Below are 18,491 nucleotides of genomic sequence, written 5' to 3' on the forward strand. Positions count from 1 at the left end.
GTGACGCTACACTCAGAAGGAGCTCTAAATTATTACAGGACAGTTTGCCCTTACAGTAAATATCTTTATAGTTCTTTTTTGTCCTTTTCTGTGATTATTTTCTCTCATTTCCTAGCTCTCATTTCTTGATGAACTTGCTACACTATTTTATACACCATTTCTTGGGTGAGAAAATATCTAAGTGCTTTGGCTTTAGAACTGCCTGCTTAGAAGGCTTTTTTCTTACTTTAAAACCTCTGTGTTCTGAAAGGCAGAGGTTGCCAGAAGTCTGACCTACAGATAATTGGATAAGTGGAATGTTACTGTTATTTTTAAAAGTGCATGGATCATAATTTAAAAGATCAAAAATAGTTATCATGCACTTTTTTGTCAAAAATGTTTACTCATTGCAATGCCTGCATGAATTCAGTAGAATATTTACTTTATAAAGATAGCAGCAAACTTCTTTGGGGTTGATCATTGACAGAAAAGGGTACAATATGATTGGCTTATTGATGATAATATAGTAGCATAGGAGTTATCCAGTTTTCATACCATAGCTCTTTAGGGTCAAAGGTAATGATTACTGTATCTCTTTTGATAATCTGCTTTCTCTGTCAAATAGTTTTCCAAATGAAAAAGTGTTTTGTTTGGTATTTATACATACATCAAAAGAATAACAAAGACAAATGTTTATCACACTTTTTTTTTTAATTGTAGGAAATTCACCTTTAAATCCAAGAGCTCCTTGGCTTTATGCACTGATTCAGACAGTGAAGATGAGCTAAAACGCTCTGTGGCTGTCAGCCAGCGACTTTGTGAAATGTCAGGCAATGAACAGCAACAGGAAGACCTGGAGAAAGTAAGTAATTTTTCATCAGAACACTTAACAAAGATTTGTGAAACTCTTACTGTCCAAACAAAATACCTTTTATAATCACCAAACCTAAGAAATAACACAAGATGGATCACAAACTCAGTGACTCTGTTCAGATACTAGTGTGGGGTTTTTTTTGTTTGGTTGGTTTTTGATTTTTTGAGACAGTGTCTCACTTATGTAATTCAGGCTGGCTTCAGATTCATGGTGAACCTCCTACTTCATTCAGCCTTGTAAGTACTGGGATTACAAGCGCAACTACATTTTATTTTATTTCATTTTATTTTATTTTATTTTATTTTTTGTTTTTTGAGGCAAAGTCTTGCTATGTAGTTCAGGTTGGCCTTGAACTCATTGTATAGCCCAGGTTGGCCCCAAACTCTTAAGTTGCTCCTCCTGTCTCAGCCTAGTGAGTGCTAGAATACAGGTCTATACCACCACTCCCGGCTCTGACACTAGTTTTAAAGAGTGTGCTTTCTCTAGCTAAAAAAAGCCAGTCTGTTTTTAAGAAATTAAAGTAATTGTAGGTGAAATTTCTTCTACCCTTCTCAGCTACTTTTACACATTAGACCTCAAATAATTACCTAATTTTAGTAACTGTTGTTTATGTGAGGAAACTGTAGTAAACATTTTACATCAACTGAGCAACCAGATAATTTATTTAAATTATGAGTATGAAGACATGGCTACATCATCATCTACCTTAACACTTATTAATTCATGCATTGAAAATTTAAGCTTTTCTAGGTGATTGTATTATCTTATGCTACTGTGTTTTATTTTAAACTTCCCTTTTGGTAATATAATAAATTATAATAGTTATTTTGTGTTCTCAGTTGTCTGCCACTTTACTTTAAAGCTCTAATAGTAGTTTGAGGGCTGGGGATTTAGCTCAGTGGTTCTGGTGCCTGTCGCACAAGTGCAAGGTCCCGAGTTCGATCCTTGGTACCAAAAAAAGATTAAAAATAGTAGTTTGAGGTTCCTCACCTTGAATGAGAATTGAAATTCAGAAATTCTTCCAGAAATAAAAGAAAATTATTCAAATATAACTTTTTAATATTTACATAATCTTGTGAAGTTTTAGTTTTTCTCATTTAAGACCAGCCAACATTTAAAATGGAATATTGAATGCAATGAACAGAATAACACAGTATAATCCCCTTTGTACCTGGACAAAAATACTTATATTCAGTAATCTATTTTGAGTGATTTTATAAATTTTTATGTATTTCCCAAATTTCTACAAAGTGCATGTTTACCACTTACTGTAATCAAGAAAAAGTACCAAGGCAGGCATGGAAGTCTGCAGCACTCTGGGAGGCTGAGGCAGGAGGATCATAAGTTTGAGCCCAGCCTGTCTCAAAAATTTTTTTTTAGTTTTTTTTTTGTTGTTGTATTTTTTTGGGTTTTTTGGTACTGGGGATCAAACTCTGGTCCTTGCACTTGCGGGGCAGGCAGCAGAACCACTGAGCTAAATCCCTGGCCTCAAAATTTTTTTTAAAGGGGTTTGGAATATAGCTTGTTGCAAAGCCTTTGTGTTCAATCTCCAGTACTGCCAAAAAATAGAAAAGTATCATGTTCTTATGTAGTTGTTATTTTAAAAATTAGGTTTGCCCGATTGTTATTGTTAAATAACCCAAAAGAGCAAAGAAATTTTTAGAAATTAAAGTTTCTACTTTAAACTCGAATTAATAGAAAACAGAAGAAAAAATTGCTGTATTTGTAGGCACTAGTCACCTCTAAAATAACTGTCTTCTTCAGGATTCGAAACTATCCAGAGCGGAGTCTGAGAAGTCTGAATTTGACAGAATAAGTGAAGAAGAGCTTCTAGCAGCTGTCTTAGAGATCAGTAAGAGAGAAACTTCACCAACCCTCAGTCATGAAGATGATGATAAACCAACCAGCAGCCCAGATACAGGATTTGCAGAAGATGATATTCAAGAAATGTCTGAAAATCCAGGCACTGTGGAAGCTGAGAAGCCCAGAACAGTCACAGAGCCAGGTAAGATTAATGAAATGAACATGTTAAAACATAAGTGTATTCCAAAGCCTTAGAGAGACAAATGGCTTCTAAATAATCCAAGCCTAGGATTTTGGAAATGCAAAGAATAGTAGAATAGGGCCAGGGATTTAGTTCAGTGTCACAGTGCCTGCCTCATAAGCTCCAAGGTCCCGAGTTCGATGCCTGGTACCAAAAAAAAGAATAGTAGAATATCACAAAATTATTTTCCACATTTGCAGAGTCAGGGCCACTTCAATTTTGAACCCTCTTATGTGCAAGTAAAATAAGAATAAGTATATATTCGTTATATCTCCCTTCCTCCTTCCTTGATCCCTCTCTACTTCCCGCCACTATTCCATGAGCTTTTCTCCTCTGCCATGCCCCTGTGCCATGCCACCATGCCTTGAAACCAGCCAACTACAAACTGAAACTTCTAGAAACTGTGAGCCAAAATAAACCTTTCATCCTTAGAGTTGTGGGTGTTGAGTATTGTGTCTCAACGGTGAGAAAGTAGCTAAACCACTTACTATCGCCTATCTTTGAAAAGCCTGTTTGACAACTACATTGATCTCCATAGAAACAGCACAGGGGTAAGAGCTGGACACACTGGGCAGCTCTGTGCCTGGCTGAGGAAAAATGAACATGGGCAAAGGAGATCCTAACAAGCCTAGAGGCAAAATGCTTCATACGCATTCGTTGTGCAAACTTGCTGAGAGGAGCACAAGAAGCACACACACAGGCTTCAGCCAGCTTCTCAGTTTCCACTTTATTAAATTTATTTTTTGGCAGTTCTGGGGATTGAACCCAGGACACTCTATCTCTGAGCTACACCCTCAGCTCTGGATGTCTAGTTTTAATTTCTCCCTCTACCAATTATGCCTTCTCTGTTTCATCAAATCGTACCATCATCTACCCAGTTGCTCAAGCCAAAAAACATGTCTCTTTTGATGTGGGGTTTTTTTTTTTTGGTACTGGGGATCGAACTCAGAACCTTGGCGCTTGTTTTGTTTTACTTCGCACCTTGTTTTCAGTCCATCAGTAAATCCAGTCAGCAGTACCTCCAAAGCATGTTCTGAATTCAGTCATTCACATCTTTATGGCAACAGCTCTAACTTTCCAGCTCTGGCCTGGTCGCTAAATAACATCTCTTCCACTCAGATGCTGCAGCAAAGCAGCCAAAGTAGTCTTTTTAAAGCATAAGTCGTACCATGTAACACTTGCACTGAAAATTTATTTTGACATCTCAGTACACTTAATAACTGAGCTGCTTATTGTGTCCTGCCTCCACACTGTCACTCGCTTCCACTCTCCTACCTTAGCCAACTTGCCTTCTCTGTCCCTTCAGATACGCTAATTTCATTCTCATCCCTGAGCCTTTGCATTTAAGTTCCACTGTATCCCCAGCTTGCAGCAGTGCATTCTCAATACAGTAGATTCACAATAAATGGTTGTGACCCAACAGATTGGCCATGTGGTAAATCACTGAGGAGATTTACCACTCGCCACTGGGAATAGTGTTTACAAAGGCTCAGAGAGGAGAAAGGCCATGGCAAGTTAGTGGACCTAAAGAAAAAGTTCAGAACTATTTGCATGACTGGAGTGTGGTGCTAAAGGGGGAGGAAGATGAAACTGTAGAGCTAAGCAGTCTCTAGGGGCTTTGCCAGGCCTAAAACCGTGTTTAACAGTTTGACCTTTATTTCAAAAGCATTGGAATTATTGGATATTTTGAGAAAACAAATGTTTTTAATAAAGATCAGTGTTTGAAAAAAAGGTAGCACTGGCTGCAAAATAGCACATAAATTAGGGAGAACCAGGGTGATTCTGTGAGACCTGTTAGGAAGTTACTGCAAAGTCCAAAGCAAAAGTTAATGGTCCCCTAAGCCAAGGTTTTGGCTTAGAAATAAAAGCTGATGGGTTCAGGATTTAGTTAGGGAATAATGGATTATCTGAGGTGAGGGGTAAATGAGAGTGAGAAATAAAAAGTGATCCTTGGAAGCCGAGTATGGTGGCACACAGCTGTAATCCCTGCACTCTGGGAAGCTGAGGCAGAAAAATTACAAGTTCAGTTCCCACTTGGGCAATTTAGCAACTTAGCAAGACCCTATCTCAAAATAAAAAAGGGCTAGGGATGTAGCTCAGTGCGAAGGCACTAGGTTCATGGAAAAAAAAACAAAGAAAAAGATGATCCTCAGGTTTCTATCTCTGCCAAAAAAAACCCAACTATGGACAGTAATCTCATTCACTGAAATAGAGATATAGGAAAAGGAGAGGTTTCAGTTCAGGTATGGAAGAGGTAAATATATTCATTGTAAGAATGTTATATTTACCTGGGTATATGCCTGTCCCAGCTACTCTGGAGGCTGAGGCAGGAGAATTGCAAGTTTGAGGCCAGCCTGGGCAACTTAGCTAAAAAACCTGTCTAAAATAAAATTTGTTGAAAGAGGCTGGAGGGGTTGGGGATGTAGCCCAGTGGTGGCACACTTGCCTGGCATGAGCAAAGCTGAGGGTTCAGTCCCCAGTATTTCCAAAGAAACAAAAAGGCAAGAGAGTTGCACCCAATAAATTCAGAAGGTTGCCTTCTCTTCTAATGAATATTCACTCAGCAGTTCAATACAATTCAAAATAATTAGTTGTGTTTTTGAGTGTAAAACCAAAATACTATAAGCTTCAGAGTTATCTGTCCAATAAAAAAGTATCCATTTAGGGCTGGGGATTTAGCTCAGTGGTTTCGCCGCCTGCTGCACAAGCGCAAGGACCCGAGTTCGATCCCCGGTACCAAAAAAAAAAAGTATCCATTTAAGCAGGGCATGATGGTGCTTGCCTGGAATCCCAGCACTCTGGGAGGCTAAGGCCTGAGGATGGTGAGTTTAAGAAGGCCAGCCTGGCTGGAGATTTAGCTCAGTGGTGCCACTGCCTGCCTCACAAGCACAAGGTCCTGAGTTCAATCCCTGGTATCAAAAAAAAAAAGGTCAGCCTGCACCACATAGTGAGACCTTGTCTTCAAAAAGAGAGAGAGAAATATCCATATAAAATGTAGGATTAGGATCATTAAAGAATATAAACAGTTTCATAAAATGAATATATAAAGGTAATTCTCACTGGCTGAATTCTTTTTATGAGACTTGCCTTTAACCCAATGAGAATTTTTACTTTGATAAACTGTTTTATGGTTTTAAAAAGTTCTCTTCCACTCTTACCTATATTGGAAATTTTGTTACTCGCATAATTAAAATAACCAGAACATCATGACCTCCTGTTTATCCCAGTTAGCCATAGCTTAGAGACTGAGAAGGAACAAAAAACAAAAAATTTGTTCTTACTTCCCTGGCTGATTTTAAGCATATGTACTGTGATAGTTTTCTGTAGCATTTATTATTTTCTACTTCGCTCTTTTGATCTAGAATATATACACGGCTTGTTTGATTTTGTGAGGATTGAACCCCAAGGCATTGTACATGCTAAGCACATGCTCTACCACTGAGGTACATTACCAGCCCTCATTAGTTTGATTTTTTTTTGGTACCAGGGAAGGAACTTGAGACCTTGCCGTCTACAAGGCAGGCGGTGGAACCACTGAGCTAAATCCCTGGCTAGTTTGATTATTAATGTGAAAACAGATACTCTGTTTTGACATGCAGTGTAGTAAATGACTGTGTTTTGACATTCAGTGTAGTAAATGGGAAAATCCCAATAACAGCTTAATAGTTTTAGTCTAATTCATATTTCATTTACTCTGATAATACTATGTTTCTAGAACTTGGAAATGTGGCACTGTGGCCTATGAATATTACAGATATTTGTTCTTCCCCATCCTTAATCATAGTGTCCTCCTAATGATCTGTTAAATTTCGGGGCTAAGGATTTAGTTCAGTGGTTCCAGAGCCTGCCTCACAAGTGCAAGGTCCCGAGTTCAATCCCTGGTACAAAAAAAAAAAAATTTCAGACCATTATTGTATATTAGTGTTTCTCAACTAAGCAGGTCCATCCCCCCCAGGGGAAATTTGGCGATGTCTTTCATTTTTGGTTGTCATAACTGGCGAAGATGAGTGCTAATGGCATCTAGGAGGAAGATGCCAGGGATGTGGTTGAAATTCTACAATTCTGCAATTCTACAGACTGCTCCCTGTCCCCATCCTTAAAAAAACTACTTATCCCACCTAAATTGTCAGTAGCGCTGAGGTTGGGAACCCATGATGTAGATGTAGTAAGATGAAACTGTATGTACCAGCTAACTCTTAGATGAGATTATAGTAAGTTACTCTCAACAGTAGATGTCACTCTAGTCCTGAAATTTCAGTTTTTCAGAGAGAAATTTCCAAAATAATGTTAAATTCTCTTTCCTCAGATCCTGCCAGTTTTACTGAGATAACAAAAGACTGTGATGAGAATAAAGAAAACAAAACTCCAGAAGGATCTCAGGGAGAAGTTGATTGGCTCCAGCAATATGATATAGAGCGTGAAAGGGAAGAACAAGAGCTTCAACAAGCATTGGCCCAGAGCCTTCAGGAGCAAGTAAGAGATTTTCTGGTGCTACTTTCTCCATACCTGTCTTTCCCCAGAAATAGAGTAACAACGACTAACATTTATTGAGCACTTACTATGTATCAGGCATTGTTCTAGATGATTTTCACACAGTAAGTATTGATCCACCCCTAAAAAATTGTTTGGGGCTTACTTTGGATTTGAAACAGGTACCTTTGTAGATTTTCTTGTTTTGAAAATTTAAATAGAACAAAATGTGTTTTGGTTGCATTCCAAACTATACTATAGTCCACCACATGCTAAAGTGAAATGAGATATAAGAGATTATTCCTGGTCCAATTTCATTTTGCAAACTTGAAACACAGCTAGTGTACCACTGTAATTTTATCATTAATATTTTAATATTGGCTTTGGTCATTTCACAATCTTTTCCTGTAATTATTAGAGCATAGAGTCATCAGAAAAAATATCTAAAATCTAATTATCAAATTTTGGTAATAGCACATTTATTTGCTGTTTTTCTGTAGTAATCTATTCTTAAAGTTTTACACTTTTTGTTTTATTTGGTGTTTGATGGTTTGTTTTTTTGATGTGGTGCTCCAGATCAAACCCAGGTCCTTGCACACAAGCACTCTGCTGCTGAGCTAGGTTTAGCCCGGTCTGCAGCCCACAGTTATTATATCTTTATGCTAATAGATTTGTATCTTTGCATCACCTTGATACCTGATTTATACTGTAGGTAGTGTTTTCTTTTTTTTTTTGGTACCAGGGATCGAACTTGGGTCTTTGCACTTGCATAGCAGGCAGCAAAACCACTGAGCTAAATCCCCGGCCCTGTAGGTAGTGTTTTCATGGTTGTCTAATCCCATTCATTCCAAATCATGTTAGTGAAAAATTACCAAGACTCCCTAGAATTCTTGAATGCATAGTTTTAATGCTTGTAGATTAAGGTTTAAAAAAATTTTTTTATACCAGTGGTTCTCAGTCTGAAGTGCTCATTAAAATTATCTGAAGGGGCCAGGGATTTAGCTCTGGTTTTGCCGCCTGCTGCGCAAGCGCAAGGACCTGAGTTCAATCTCTGGTACCAAATAAATAAATAAAATTATCTGAAGGAGTTTTTAAAATACTAATATCTGAATTGTTCTGCCCCACAGAATTTCTGCTGTGGTTATCTAGGCATTTGGATCTCTCTCCTTTGCCTTTAATCTGGACTTTTCTCCCCAGGACTGGGGACTCTACCACTGAGGAACTTAGGGGTGCTCTACCACTGAGCTACATCCCCAGCCCTTTTTTAAAATTTTGAGACAGAGTCTCTCTAAGTTCCTAGGCTGACCTCAAATTCGTGATCCTTTTGCCTAAGGATCCTGAGTAGCTGCGATTACAGGCATCCACCACCATGCCCAGCTAATGTAGATTTTTTTTCCCCATTAACTTTATTGGTACATTTTAGGTATAAAATACAGTTACATTCATCATTGGGATCTTGTACCATTACATGAGTATCTTGGTTCTTATTTCTTTTCCCTTCCCCTGCCCTCCCTTCACCCCCTCCACCTTTCCCTATTTGCAAAGACTTTGTTTCCATTTTTTTCCTTTTCTCATATTTTTTCTTTTCCCTTCTTTCCTTTCCCCTACCCCTCCCACTTCCCCTCCTCCTTTAGACCTTTTCTTCCTATTACACAATATCAATTATACATTTTTTTTTTTGGTACTGGGGATTGAACTTGGGACCTTGCGCTTGCGATGCAGGTGCCGGAACCAGTGAGCTAAATCCCCAGCCCTCAATTATACATTTTTAAAATTATAATATCAAGATCTAGGAGACATTACCACAGATTTTACAGAATTTAAAGGGATATAGAAAGCATGTTACAAAAATCTTTATTGAAATAAATTTGATAACTTCTAAGAAGTACCTTGGAAGACAAATTAATGAAACTAACTCTGGAGGAAATATAAAATTTGAATAGCACCTATTAAAGAAAGTATATTCCTAGCTTGAAAACCTACCTGTATGACAACAACAGGCTCATGTACATTTTAACTGATAAATTATATCAAACATTTAAAACATAAAGAAGGAACCCTTCTCCCCTCATTTTAGGAAATGAACATTGTGCTAATACTAAAACTGGATAAAGATAATAGAAGAAAAAAGTATGAACATAGATAGAAATTTGTTTAACAAAACAAAGTCTTAGAAGTCAGATCTGGCAGTATGTAGAAAGTGGTTTTGTTATAGGGATGGCAGTGTTGATTCAGCATTGGAAGACCCACCCCCAAAAGTCATCATTTTAACAGAGGAAAGGAAAAAGCCATATGATCCTGTCACTAGTTGGAGAAAAAATATTGGACTAAATTCTACAGCTGTTCATGGTAAAAGCTATCAGGAGACTGGAAGTAGAACAGAACCTTCTCAACAGATCAAAGACGTGTACTCCATACTTCCAGCAAAAATGACTTATATGAATGGAGAAGATACAATGCTTTCTCCCTAAGGTGGGGAACAAGGGGAGATATGCCTACTCTTCATCTGTCCATTAAACTTTGAAACATAGGCCCAAACCAAAATAGTCTGGCAATAAAAATAAATAGCATAGGGTTGCAAGGTAGAAGTAAAATCTTTATATGTAGATGAAATGATCATCTACAGAGAAAATACTAAGAAATCTCTAGGAGCCCCTAGAACTTGTATTTGAATTTAGCAGGATTAGAAAACACAAGGTATATATAAAAATTCAGGTCTGTATATACTTGCTATAAATGAAGAATTGGATATTGAAATTTAAAAGTTATGTAGGAGTACAAAGCACCTACAAAAGTAAAAAGAAAAAGAAAAAAAGTGTTGGGAGATGTGTTCAATACCTAATTTTAAGACTTCCTTTAAAGCTATGGTAATCAAGGCAGTGTTGGTGTAAGGAAAGACATATAGATCATTGGAATAAAACAGAGAATGTAGAAATAGAACAACACATAGATGGTCCACTGAGGTTTTTTGTTTTTTTTTTTGGTACCGGGGATTGAACTCGGGACCTTGTGCTTGTGAGATAGGCAGGAGAACCACTGAGCTAAATCCTTGGCCCAAAATTATTTTTTTGAAATGGTGTCACTATGTAGTTAAGGCTGGCCTTGAAATTGCAGTGATCTTTTTTTTTTCCCCCCGGTACTGGAGATTGAACTTGGGACCTTGCACTTGTGAGGCAGGAGCCGGAACCACTGAGCTAAATCTCCGGCCCTGGTCCACTGAGTTTTGAAAGATTATTTAACATTAACATTTTGTAGAACATAAACTCAATTCAAGAGCAGAGGAAAAGATAGTGTTTTTAGCAAATGGCACTAGAACTCCTGGTATCCATGTATAAAAAATTAACCTCAACCCTTTATTTCTCTACATAAAAATAACTTGAAAGGATCTATGAACCTAAATATGAAAGCCTAAAACTGTAAAACTGTTTGGTTTTTTTTGGTACCAAGGATTGAATTTGGGTCCTTATGCTTGCGCAGCTAAAACTATAAACCTTTAAGAAGAAATTATAAGGGAAAATGTTTATGAATTTAGGGTAGGGAAGAATTTCCTAGGATATAAAAAACATGATGTTTAAAAGAAAAAAATTGATAAATGAGATTCCATCAAAATTAAAAACTTTAAATGACATCGTTAAAGAAAATGAAAAGTAGTCTTTAAACAGACAATATTTATAATCCATATAACCTATAACCAGAATATATAAAGAACTCTTACAGCTCATTAATAGACAACCCAATTAAAAAGTAGACACAAGAAGATGATAAATAGCCAGTACAGCACAAGGAAGGGTGTGCAACACTAGAACCAGAAAAATACTAATCAGTACAATAAGAAGACTGAATTATACCCTCATTAGGGAGATGAAATTAAAAGTTTTAAAAGAACAAATGTCAGCTTAGGTGTGAACCAGTTAGAACTTTCTAATACTGCTAATGTGAATGTAAAATGATAAAACCATTTTGAAAAACAATATAGAAATTTCTTGTATTACTGTTAAGAACCAACAGTCCTGTTCTTAAGTTTTTACTTGAGAGGAATGAAAACACATGTTCACAATAGATTTGTACGTACAAGTTGAGTATCCCTTATCTGAAATACTTGGGACCAGAGTGTTTCAGATTTTCATTTGAAATCCACTTGATCTGCAAAAAGGATAGCTTCTGCTTTTTTTTTTTCAGGTTCCTGTTGTATGGAGTATTGTTTCCATCCTTTAACTTTCAGACTATGACTTTCTTTTTGAATTAAATGTGTTTCTTGTATGCACCGTATTGTTGGATCTTGCTTCTTGACCCATTCTACCAGTCTATTTCTTTTCATTGATGAATTGAGACCATTAACATTGATGGTTATAACTCATACATATTGACTTATCATTGTCTTGACTTTTTCTTTTTGTTGGATTCTCCCCTTTTGCGTTTAATTTATTATCGCGCCCCATGGATTCATTCTGCTGGGCTTCCTGGGGTTGTGTTCCTTGTTGCCTTTTCCTAGGACATTGTCTAAAATTTTTTGGACTGCTGGTTTGGTATTCATGAAGTTCTTAAGGCGCTCTTTGTCATGAAAGTATCTTATTTCTCCATCAGTTTTGAAAGATAATTTTGCAGGGTACATCAGTCTGGGTTGGAGGCTGTTTTCCTTTAGGGCTTGGAATACATCACTCCATGCTCTTCTTGCCTTGGGGGTTTTCATTGAGAAGTCTTCTGTGATTCTGATGGGCTTTCCTTTGTATGTGGTTTATTTCTTTTCTCTAACTGCTTGTAGAACTTTGTTCTTCTGTTGGGTTTCTAGAATCTTAACAATTATATGCCTATGTGTAGATTTCTTTTGATTAAGTCTAGTTGGAGTCCTATATGCCTTATCTGTATGTCAAGTTCTTTTCCCCTGCTTGGGAAGTTTTCTGCCATCACTTCTGTGAACAGTTTTTTATGTCATCTGCACTCTCTCCTGTTTCTTCATTGACTCCAGTCAGTCTTATGTTATTCTTTGTATCATCTAGCAGCTGCTGGATTGATTTCTCATGGTCCCTTACAATTTTAAAGCAATTTTTCATTTCACTAATTCCAATCTTATCTTCTGTATCTGAAATTATGTCCTCACATTGGCTCATTCTGCTGCGTAGACTTTCAGTGGAGTTTTTAATCTCCTGGAAATCTGTTTGCATCTGTTTTATGGATTCCATTTGTTTCCTATGTTGGGATTCCATCATGTTCCTGAGCTCCTCTCTAGATTTATTAATCATGTCTTGCATTATGAGCACAATCTCTGCTGTTATCTGAGAAATTATTTCTGATTTCATTTTTTCCAGATCATCTTTTGTTGCTAGTTCAGGGAGTCCAGGTGGTTGAGTATCAGAGTGTTCCATCTCATTTCCCTTTGGGGTTGCTGTAGGTGATCTGGAAGTCTGGTTTTGAGACTTGTTTATGTGTCTTCTCATTTTGATAGGGGAATGGGGGGTTCCTGCTGATGCCCGCGTGGCTCAACTTTTGTGTGCTGGTGGGGTGGTAAGGCGGCCTGGAAGCCTCCTCTTGTGCACTGGGAGCGGCTCACCTCCTGTGTGCTGGAGGGGGTGGTACAGTGGCCCAGAGGCCTCCTCTTGTGCACTGGGAGTGGCAGAGCCACAATTCTAACTCAGGTATGTCTGGTTTGTTCCAGTTTAACATCTCTAGGGCCCAGAGGCCTCCTAAGAACCCTAAATGACTGTAATCCCAGCTACCTGAGAGGCTAAGGCAAGAGGATTGCACGTTTGAGGATAGCCTGGGTGAGTTAGTGAGACAATGCTTCAAAATAAAAATTTTAAAGGGCTAGGGATATATAGCTCAGTGCTCCCTAGGTTTAATCTCCTCAAATCCCACAGAATAAATGTAGGTTATATTTAACTTCTGTCTATGTTCTCCAGGAAGTTCCATAGGGGGGTCTATTACACTTTAGGTGGTTTTCATCTGAATGCTTATAGCTTCTTGGATCAACTCTGGCAGTAACCAGTCTTGCAATATCCCAATTTGTGTCACTTTCTCAAGTGTTTATCAGTTCACTGCCACAATGCAAGTTCTGGGTTGCTTGCTTGCCTCTCCCTCAGCAGTTAGGTTCCAGGTTCTTCTCATCTCTCCTTTTGTGTTGTCCAAATCTCAAGGAAACCTGTGAGAACTTCTACATCTGGGTCCTGAGAGGCTGTGCTGGTATTGTAGATAGGTAACTTAATTAGATACCTTGTAGGCAGTTAGACAGGACCTGCAAGGAGCCAACATGGAGGATAATCAAGACACATTCTCTGAAAGCCAGCATTGTAAAAGAAAAGTGCTAATGTAGATTTTTAAAAGCTTCTAATGTGCAGCCAACATTGAGAACTGTTGCTTTAAAATCATTTCAGAGCCAGCTGTCCTACCCTTTTATTTGGACACAATTTTCTTTTGATACTGGGATTTGAACTCAGGACCTTGCTCTTGCGAGACAGGTGCGGCACCACTGAGCTAAATCCCCAGCCCCCTTACCCTTTTATTTATAAGGAGCTACAACTCTTGGTACCATGTCATCAAAATACATGTATGTCAGACTATTTTACAAATAGTCCGTAGCAGTCATTTTAGAAAAATTACCTTTTTTCTGATGCTGGCAGTCAAACTCAGGGCCTTATACATGATAAGCAAGCATTCTACCACTGAGCTACATCTCCAGCCTCTTAGAAATACTCCAAGACAAAAGACCAAGGTCTAATTTCTAATCATGAGTTATTTACAGTGCAGAAAAAGAAGGATTTTAGCACTCCCTATTTTCATGCACAAGAGACATACATCTTATTTTCTGTCAACTAGCTCAGTTAAAATGAGTCTATTTTTCAGAGATCTGACGATAGGGTTATAAAATGGAGTGTCTAGCTGGGCATGGTGGTGCAGGTGTAGTCCTACCACTTGGGAGGCTGAGGCAAGAGGATCACCAAAAGTCCAAGGCCAGCCTAGACTACATTGTGAGTTCAAGGCCAGCCTGAACTACATAACATAGCAAGACCCTGTCTAAAAAAACAAACGAAACAAACAGAATCCCCAACACGAAAAACAAGAAAGAAAGAAGAAAGGTCAAGCCGCGCATCTTGGTGCATGCTTGAAATCCCAGCACTCTGGGAGGCTGAGGCAGGAGGATCATAAACTCAAAACATAGCATAGGCATCTTAGTGACTTAGAGCCTGTCTCGAAATAAAAAAATAAAGAAAACAAAAAAGCGTTATTAACTAATCCTTCTGGAATAGCTGATTTTATCCTCATTAAATCTTCTAATCAAATACCCCTTTAAATACCTTAGTCTTGTTTTTGTCCCCTTAGGAGGCTTGGGAACAGAAAGAAGATGATGACCTCAAAAGAGCTACCGAGTTGAGTCTTCAAGGTATGGAGATTATTTTAATTACATTTTTAAATGGTAAAATGTATTACACATAGAAGAGCTTATTAAGCGTTTTTTAACAATAGCAAATTTGAACTCCTCCCAGGTACAGAAGTAGAACCTCAGGGCCAGGGATGTAGCTCAGAGGCACTGCACCTGCCTGGCAAGGGCAAGGTCATGAGTTTGATCCCTGGTACCAGAAAAAAGAAAAAAAAAAAGTAGAACCTCAAGAGTTACCTGGAGCCAGGCATTGTGCCATACACCTATAATCCCAGCACTGAGGAGGCTGGGGGTGGGGGGGGTCATGAGTTTGAAGCCAGCTTGAACTACAAAAGTGAGACCCTTTCTCCAAAAAAAAAATTACTTATGTATCTCTTCTCTATTCCTTTGAAAGGAAATCACTATTCTTAACATTTATATTCACCTACTTTTTTTATGGTTTTAATATCTATATCCATGTCAACAATTTGAAAACACTCAAACACCAGGGACGAGTGGTGCACATGCCTAGAATCCTAGTGTTCTGGGAGACTAACACAGAAAGATCACAGGTTTGAACATAACCTGGGCAACTAAGCGACATAGTGAGACCCTGTCTCAAACTAAAAATAAAAAAGTGGTGGAGATGCAGCTCAGTGCAGAGGCCCAAACAATCTGTCTGTTCAGTGAAAGACTAACATTGCCACTGCTAGGACTCCTAGAACAGAATGAGGCTTCAGCTGTCCCTTGAATTTCCAAAAGCTCACTCTGGGGAGGTTGGTAGGCAGTCATAGTGAGTATTGAGTAGTGTAAGGTTCACATGGTGCTGGCATTGGCAGAACTAATGTGTGGGCAGGTCCTGGATGTCCGTAGCAATGCATGGTCATGGGGACAGGACTGGCTTCCCTGTTACCTTTCTAACATCACTGGCCTTTCTCCAGCTCTCACTTTGCTGACCTGGACAGCAGAGGATGAAGGAGTAAGAATCCCACAGGCATATAGTTGAAACAAAGTCACAAATAAGGATCCTAGCTAGGCACAATCAAGCACTGTCTTCAGGGTTCAGGGTAGTGAGCTGGTGACAGGATGGCTTTCTGGAGTCACAGTGCTGCAGTCTGGACTGATAGTCCTCTGTGTCCATTCGGAACCCTGGATCTCCCTGCCCTTCTGTGTAGGGGAGGGACTTCTGCCTCTCTTCTGTGTGAATCTCTCATTTCCTGTATTTCATTCTTCATTCTTTGTATGCTTGTATTTTGGTGAAAAACATCATCCAGTAGTTTTCTTAAGAAAGAGGGCATAGTGCCAGGCATGGTGGTGTATACCTGTAATTCGCCAAGTACTTCAAATGTATGTACTATTTTTATGATACAGAATTAAATGAACTAGGATTATCTGTAAAATTATATATTCTTTTCCAGTCTTATTCCTTTCTTGTGAGGATTAGACCCCTTTGTCATGTAAATATGTGTAAAAGAAAAGAGAGCTTTATTTTTACAGATTTCATGTCTGCCGTTATTCCCTGAAGTGAACTGAGTGATTTGAACTGTGATATTGTTTCATGTTTTCTTAGGGTGATAAAATGTGTACCTCGGGCTACTTTATCTTTCTACTCATATCTCTTACAGAATTTTCCTTTTTTTCTTAGAGTTTAACAACTCTTTTCTGGATGCATTGGGCTCAGATGAGGATTCTGGAAATGAGGATGTTTTTGATATGGAATACACAGAAGCTGAAGCTGAGGAACTGAAAAGAAATGCTGAGGTAATGTTTTATCCCTGAGTAGAACTGGTCACATCGTCAGTGCTACTTCTGCTCTTTGAAGAGGCTGGTGGTGTCCTTTCAGCAGCCATCAAGTCATCTTCATTGTCTCTTATCCTTTAGTTTTCATTTCTTACCAGTAAGATTCAGAACAAAACAGAAATACATCCTGAGCATCCTATAAGACCCTTAGTACACATATGAGTAAACACAGTATATATCAAATTATCTTTAGTTCCACCAAATAACTGTGTAAATAGGGAAAACTGTTGATTATGTAACTAGAGCACATTGGTCCTTTTTTACCTCTTTCCTTAAATAATTGCCTTTTTCCTACTGTGTGTGGGTGGGTGGTGGTGGTGGTGGTGGTGGCTGAGACAGGATCTCACTGTGCAGTCCAGGCTGGCTTTCAACTTGCAGCAACCTTCCTGCCTCAGCCTCCCAAGTGCTGGTATTACAAGCATGTGCCACCATACCTGGGTTCCTACAAATTTTAATTATTCACAACTAACACAACTATAACTGTTGTTAGCATTTTGACATTTATTTTTGTCATTCTCAACTCCACATATGTTTAAAAATGTCATAATGTAAGTGAAGTTTTTATTCTGCTTGTTGGCTATACTCTACTGAAATGAACATACTATTTATATTTAGCTAACACTTGAGTATTTAAATTTAGTCAGTTTTTCATCATAATGTATTTTCTTTTTGGTACCAGGGATCAAACTCGGTTCCTTGTGCTTGTGCAGCAGGCGGTGAAACCACTGAGCTAATCCCCAGCCCCTATTTTCTATATTTTAGATTTTCTTTAAATCTCCAGAAATAAATTATTACATCAAAATTTATGAACATTTGAACAGTTTGATTTACATGTAGCTATATTCCTTCACAAATTTTAACCTACTGTGCTGCCTGCAGTGCATTAATATCAGTTTGCATTTTTGTTTTGTTTTTTACTAGCATTATTTAATAACATTTAAAATATATAAAATGGGCCGAGGATTTAGCTCAGTGGTTTCACCACCTGCTGCGCAAGCGCAAGGACCCGAGTTCGATCCCTGGTACCAAAAAATAAATAAATAAATAAAATATATAAAATATGAAAGTTCATCTGTAATCCCTACAGCAACACAACTTTTTTTCATTTTTTTGTCCAGTACCTAAATGTCACCATAACTACTTTGGTAGGGCTGTAGTTATTATGTAAATTCACCTGGGTTTGAAAAACAAGTTAACATGTAGCTACTCCAAATAATTTCCTTTGTTTTGTTTTGGGCAGGGGGGCGGTTGGTACCAGGGATCGAACTCAGGACCTTGTGCTTGCAAGGCAGGTGCAGCACCACTCAGCTAACTCACCAGTCCTTTTGTTTGCGTTTTGAGCCGGGGTCTCACCATGTAGTTCAGGCTAGTCTCAAACACATGGTGATCCTCCTGCCTCACCATCCTACATGCTGAGATGACAGGTGTGTCCCACCATTCCAGCAGAGTAATTTTTTATTATTTTAACTGAATAATATTGATTAAATTGATATACCACCCGCTCGTCAAATATTATTGGGTACTGGGGCCGGGGATTTGGCTCAGTGGTTTTGTTGCCTGCTGCGCAAGTGCAACGACCCAAGTTCAATCCCCGGTACCAAAAAAATACATATATTATTGGGTACACTGTTAGTCCCAGCTTTTCATTATTATAGATAATGCTGTAGTAAATAATTTGGTACATATCGTTTCTTTTTAGTCTCTTCTCTTTTTTTTGTACCCGGAATCAAACTCAGGGCCTGGAGTTTACCAGGCAGGCACTACACTGCTGAGCTACATTCCCAGCTCTTTTCTTCTTTTAAATTATTTCGTTAGGATAAATTCTTAGTTGGAGGTGAATTCTTGGTCCAAAGGGTATGAACAGTATAACCACGGGATTTTGTTATTGAGTCTTACTAAACCAGTGCCCTGTCCTGCGTGCAGGACTTATCTTTTCTGTGTCTTCTTTTCTTCTCCTTTTCTTTCTTCTACTT

At 38.4% G+C, this 18,491-nt stretch overlaps 1 protein-coding gene across 7 annotated transcripts in view; it reads left to right on the forward strand.

The window, feature by feature from the left end:
• Window positions 1-18,491, forward strand: part of Usp37 (ubiquitin specific peptidase 37) — an 83,122-nt gene that overhangs the window by 58,585 nt on the left and 6,046 nt on the right. For all 7 annotated transcript variants that reach the window (XM_087206051.1, XM_087206054.1, XM_004864585.4 and 4 more), the window contains 5 exons: window positions 700-841; window positions 2,618-2,858; window positions 7,204-7,370; window positions 14,682-14,742; window positions 16,364-16,479. In XM_087206051.1, the coding sequence (XP_087062177.1) occupies window positions 700-841; window positions 2,618-2,858; window positions 7,204-7,370; window positions 14,682-14,742; window positions 16,364-16,479 (727 nt within the window). The remainder of the gene's footprint in view (window positions 1-699; window positions 842-2,617; window positions 2,859-7,203; window positions 7,371-14,681; window positions 14,743-16,363; window positions 16,480-18,491) is intronic.

The sequence above is a fragment of the Heterocephalus glaber genome, unplaced genomic scaffold (genome assembly GCF_053883595.1).
Source record: "Heterocephalus glaber isolate CG9 unplaced genomic scaffold, H.glaber_assembly_v1.0 deba00000621, whole genome shotgun sequence".
Lineage (NCBI taxonomy): Eukaryota > Metazoa > Chordata > Mammalia > Rodentia > Bathyergidae > Heterocephalus > Heterocephalus glaber.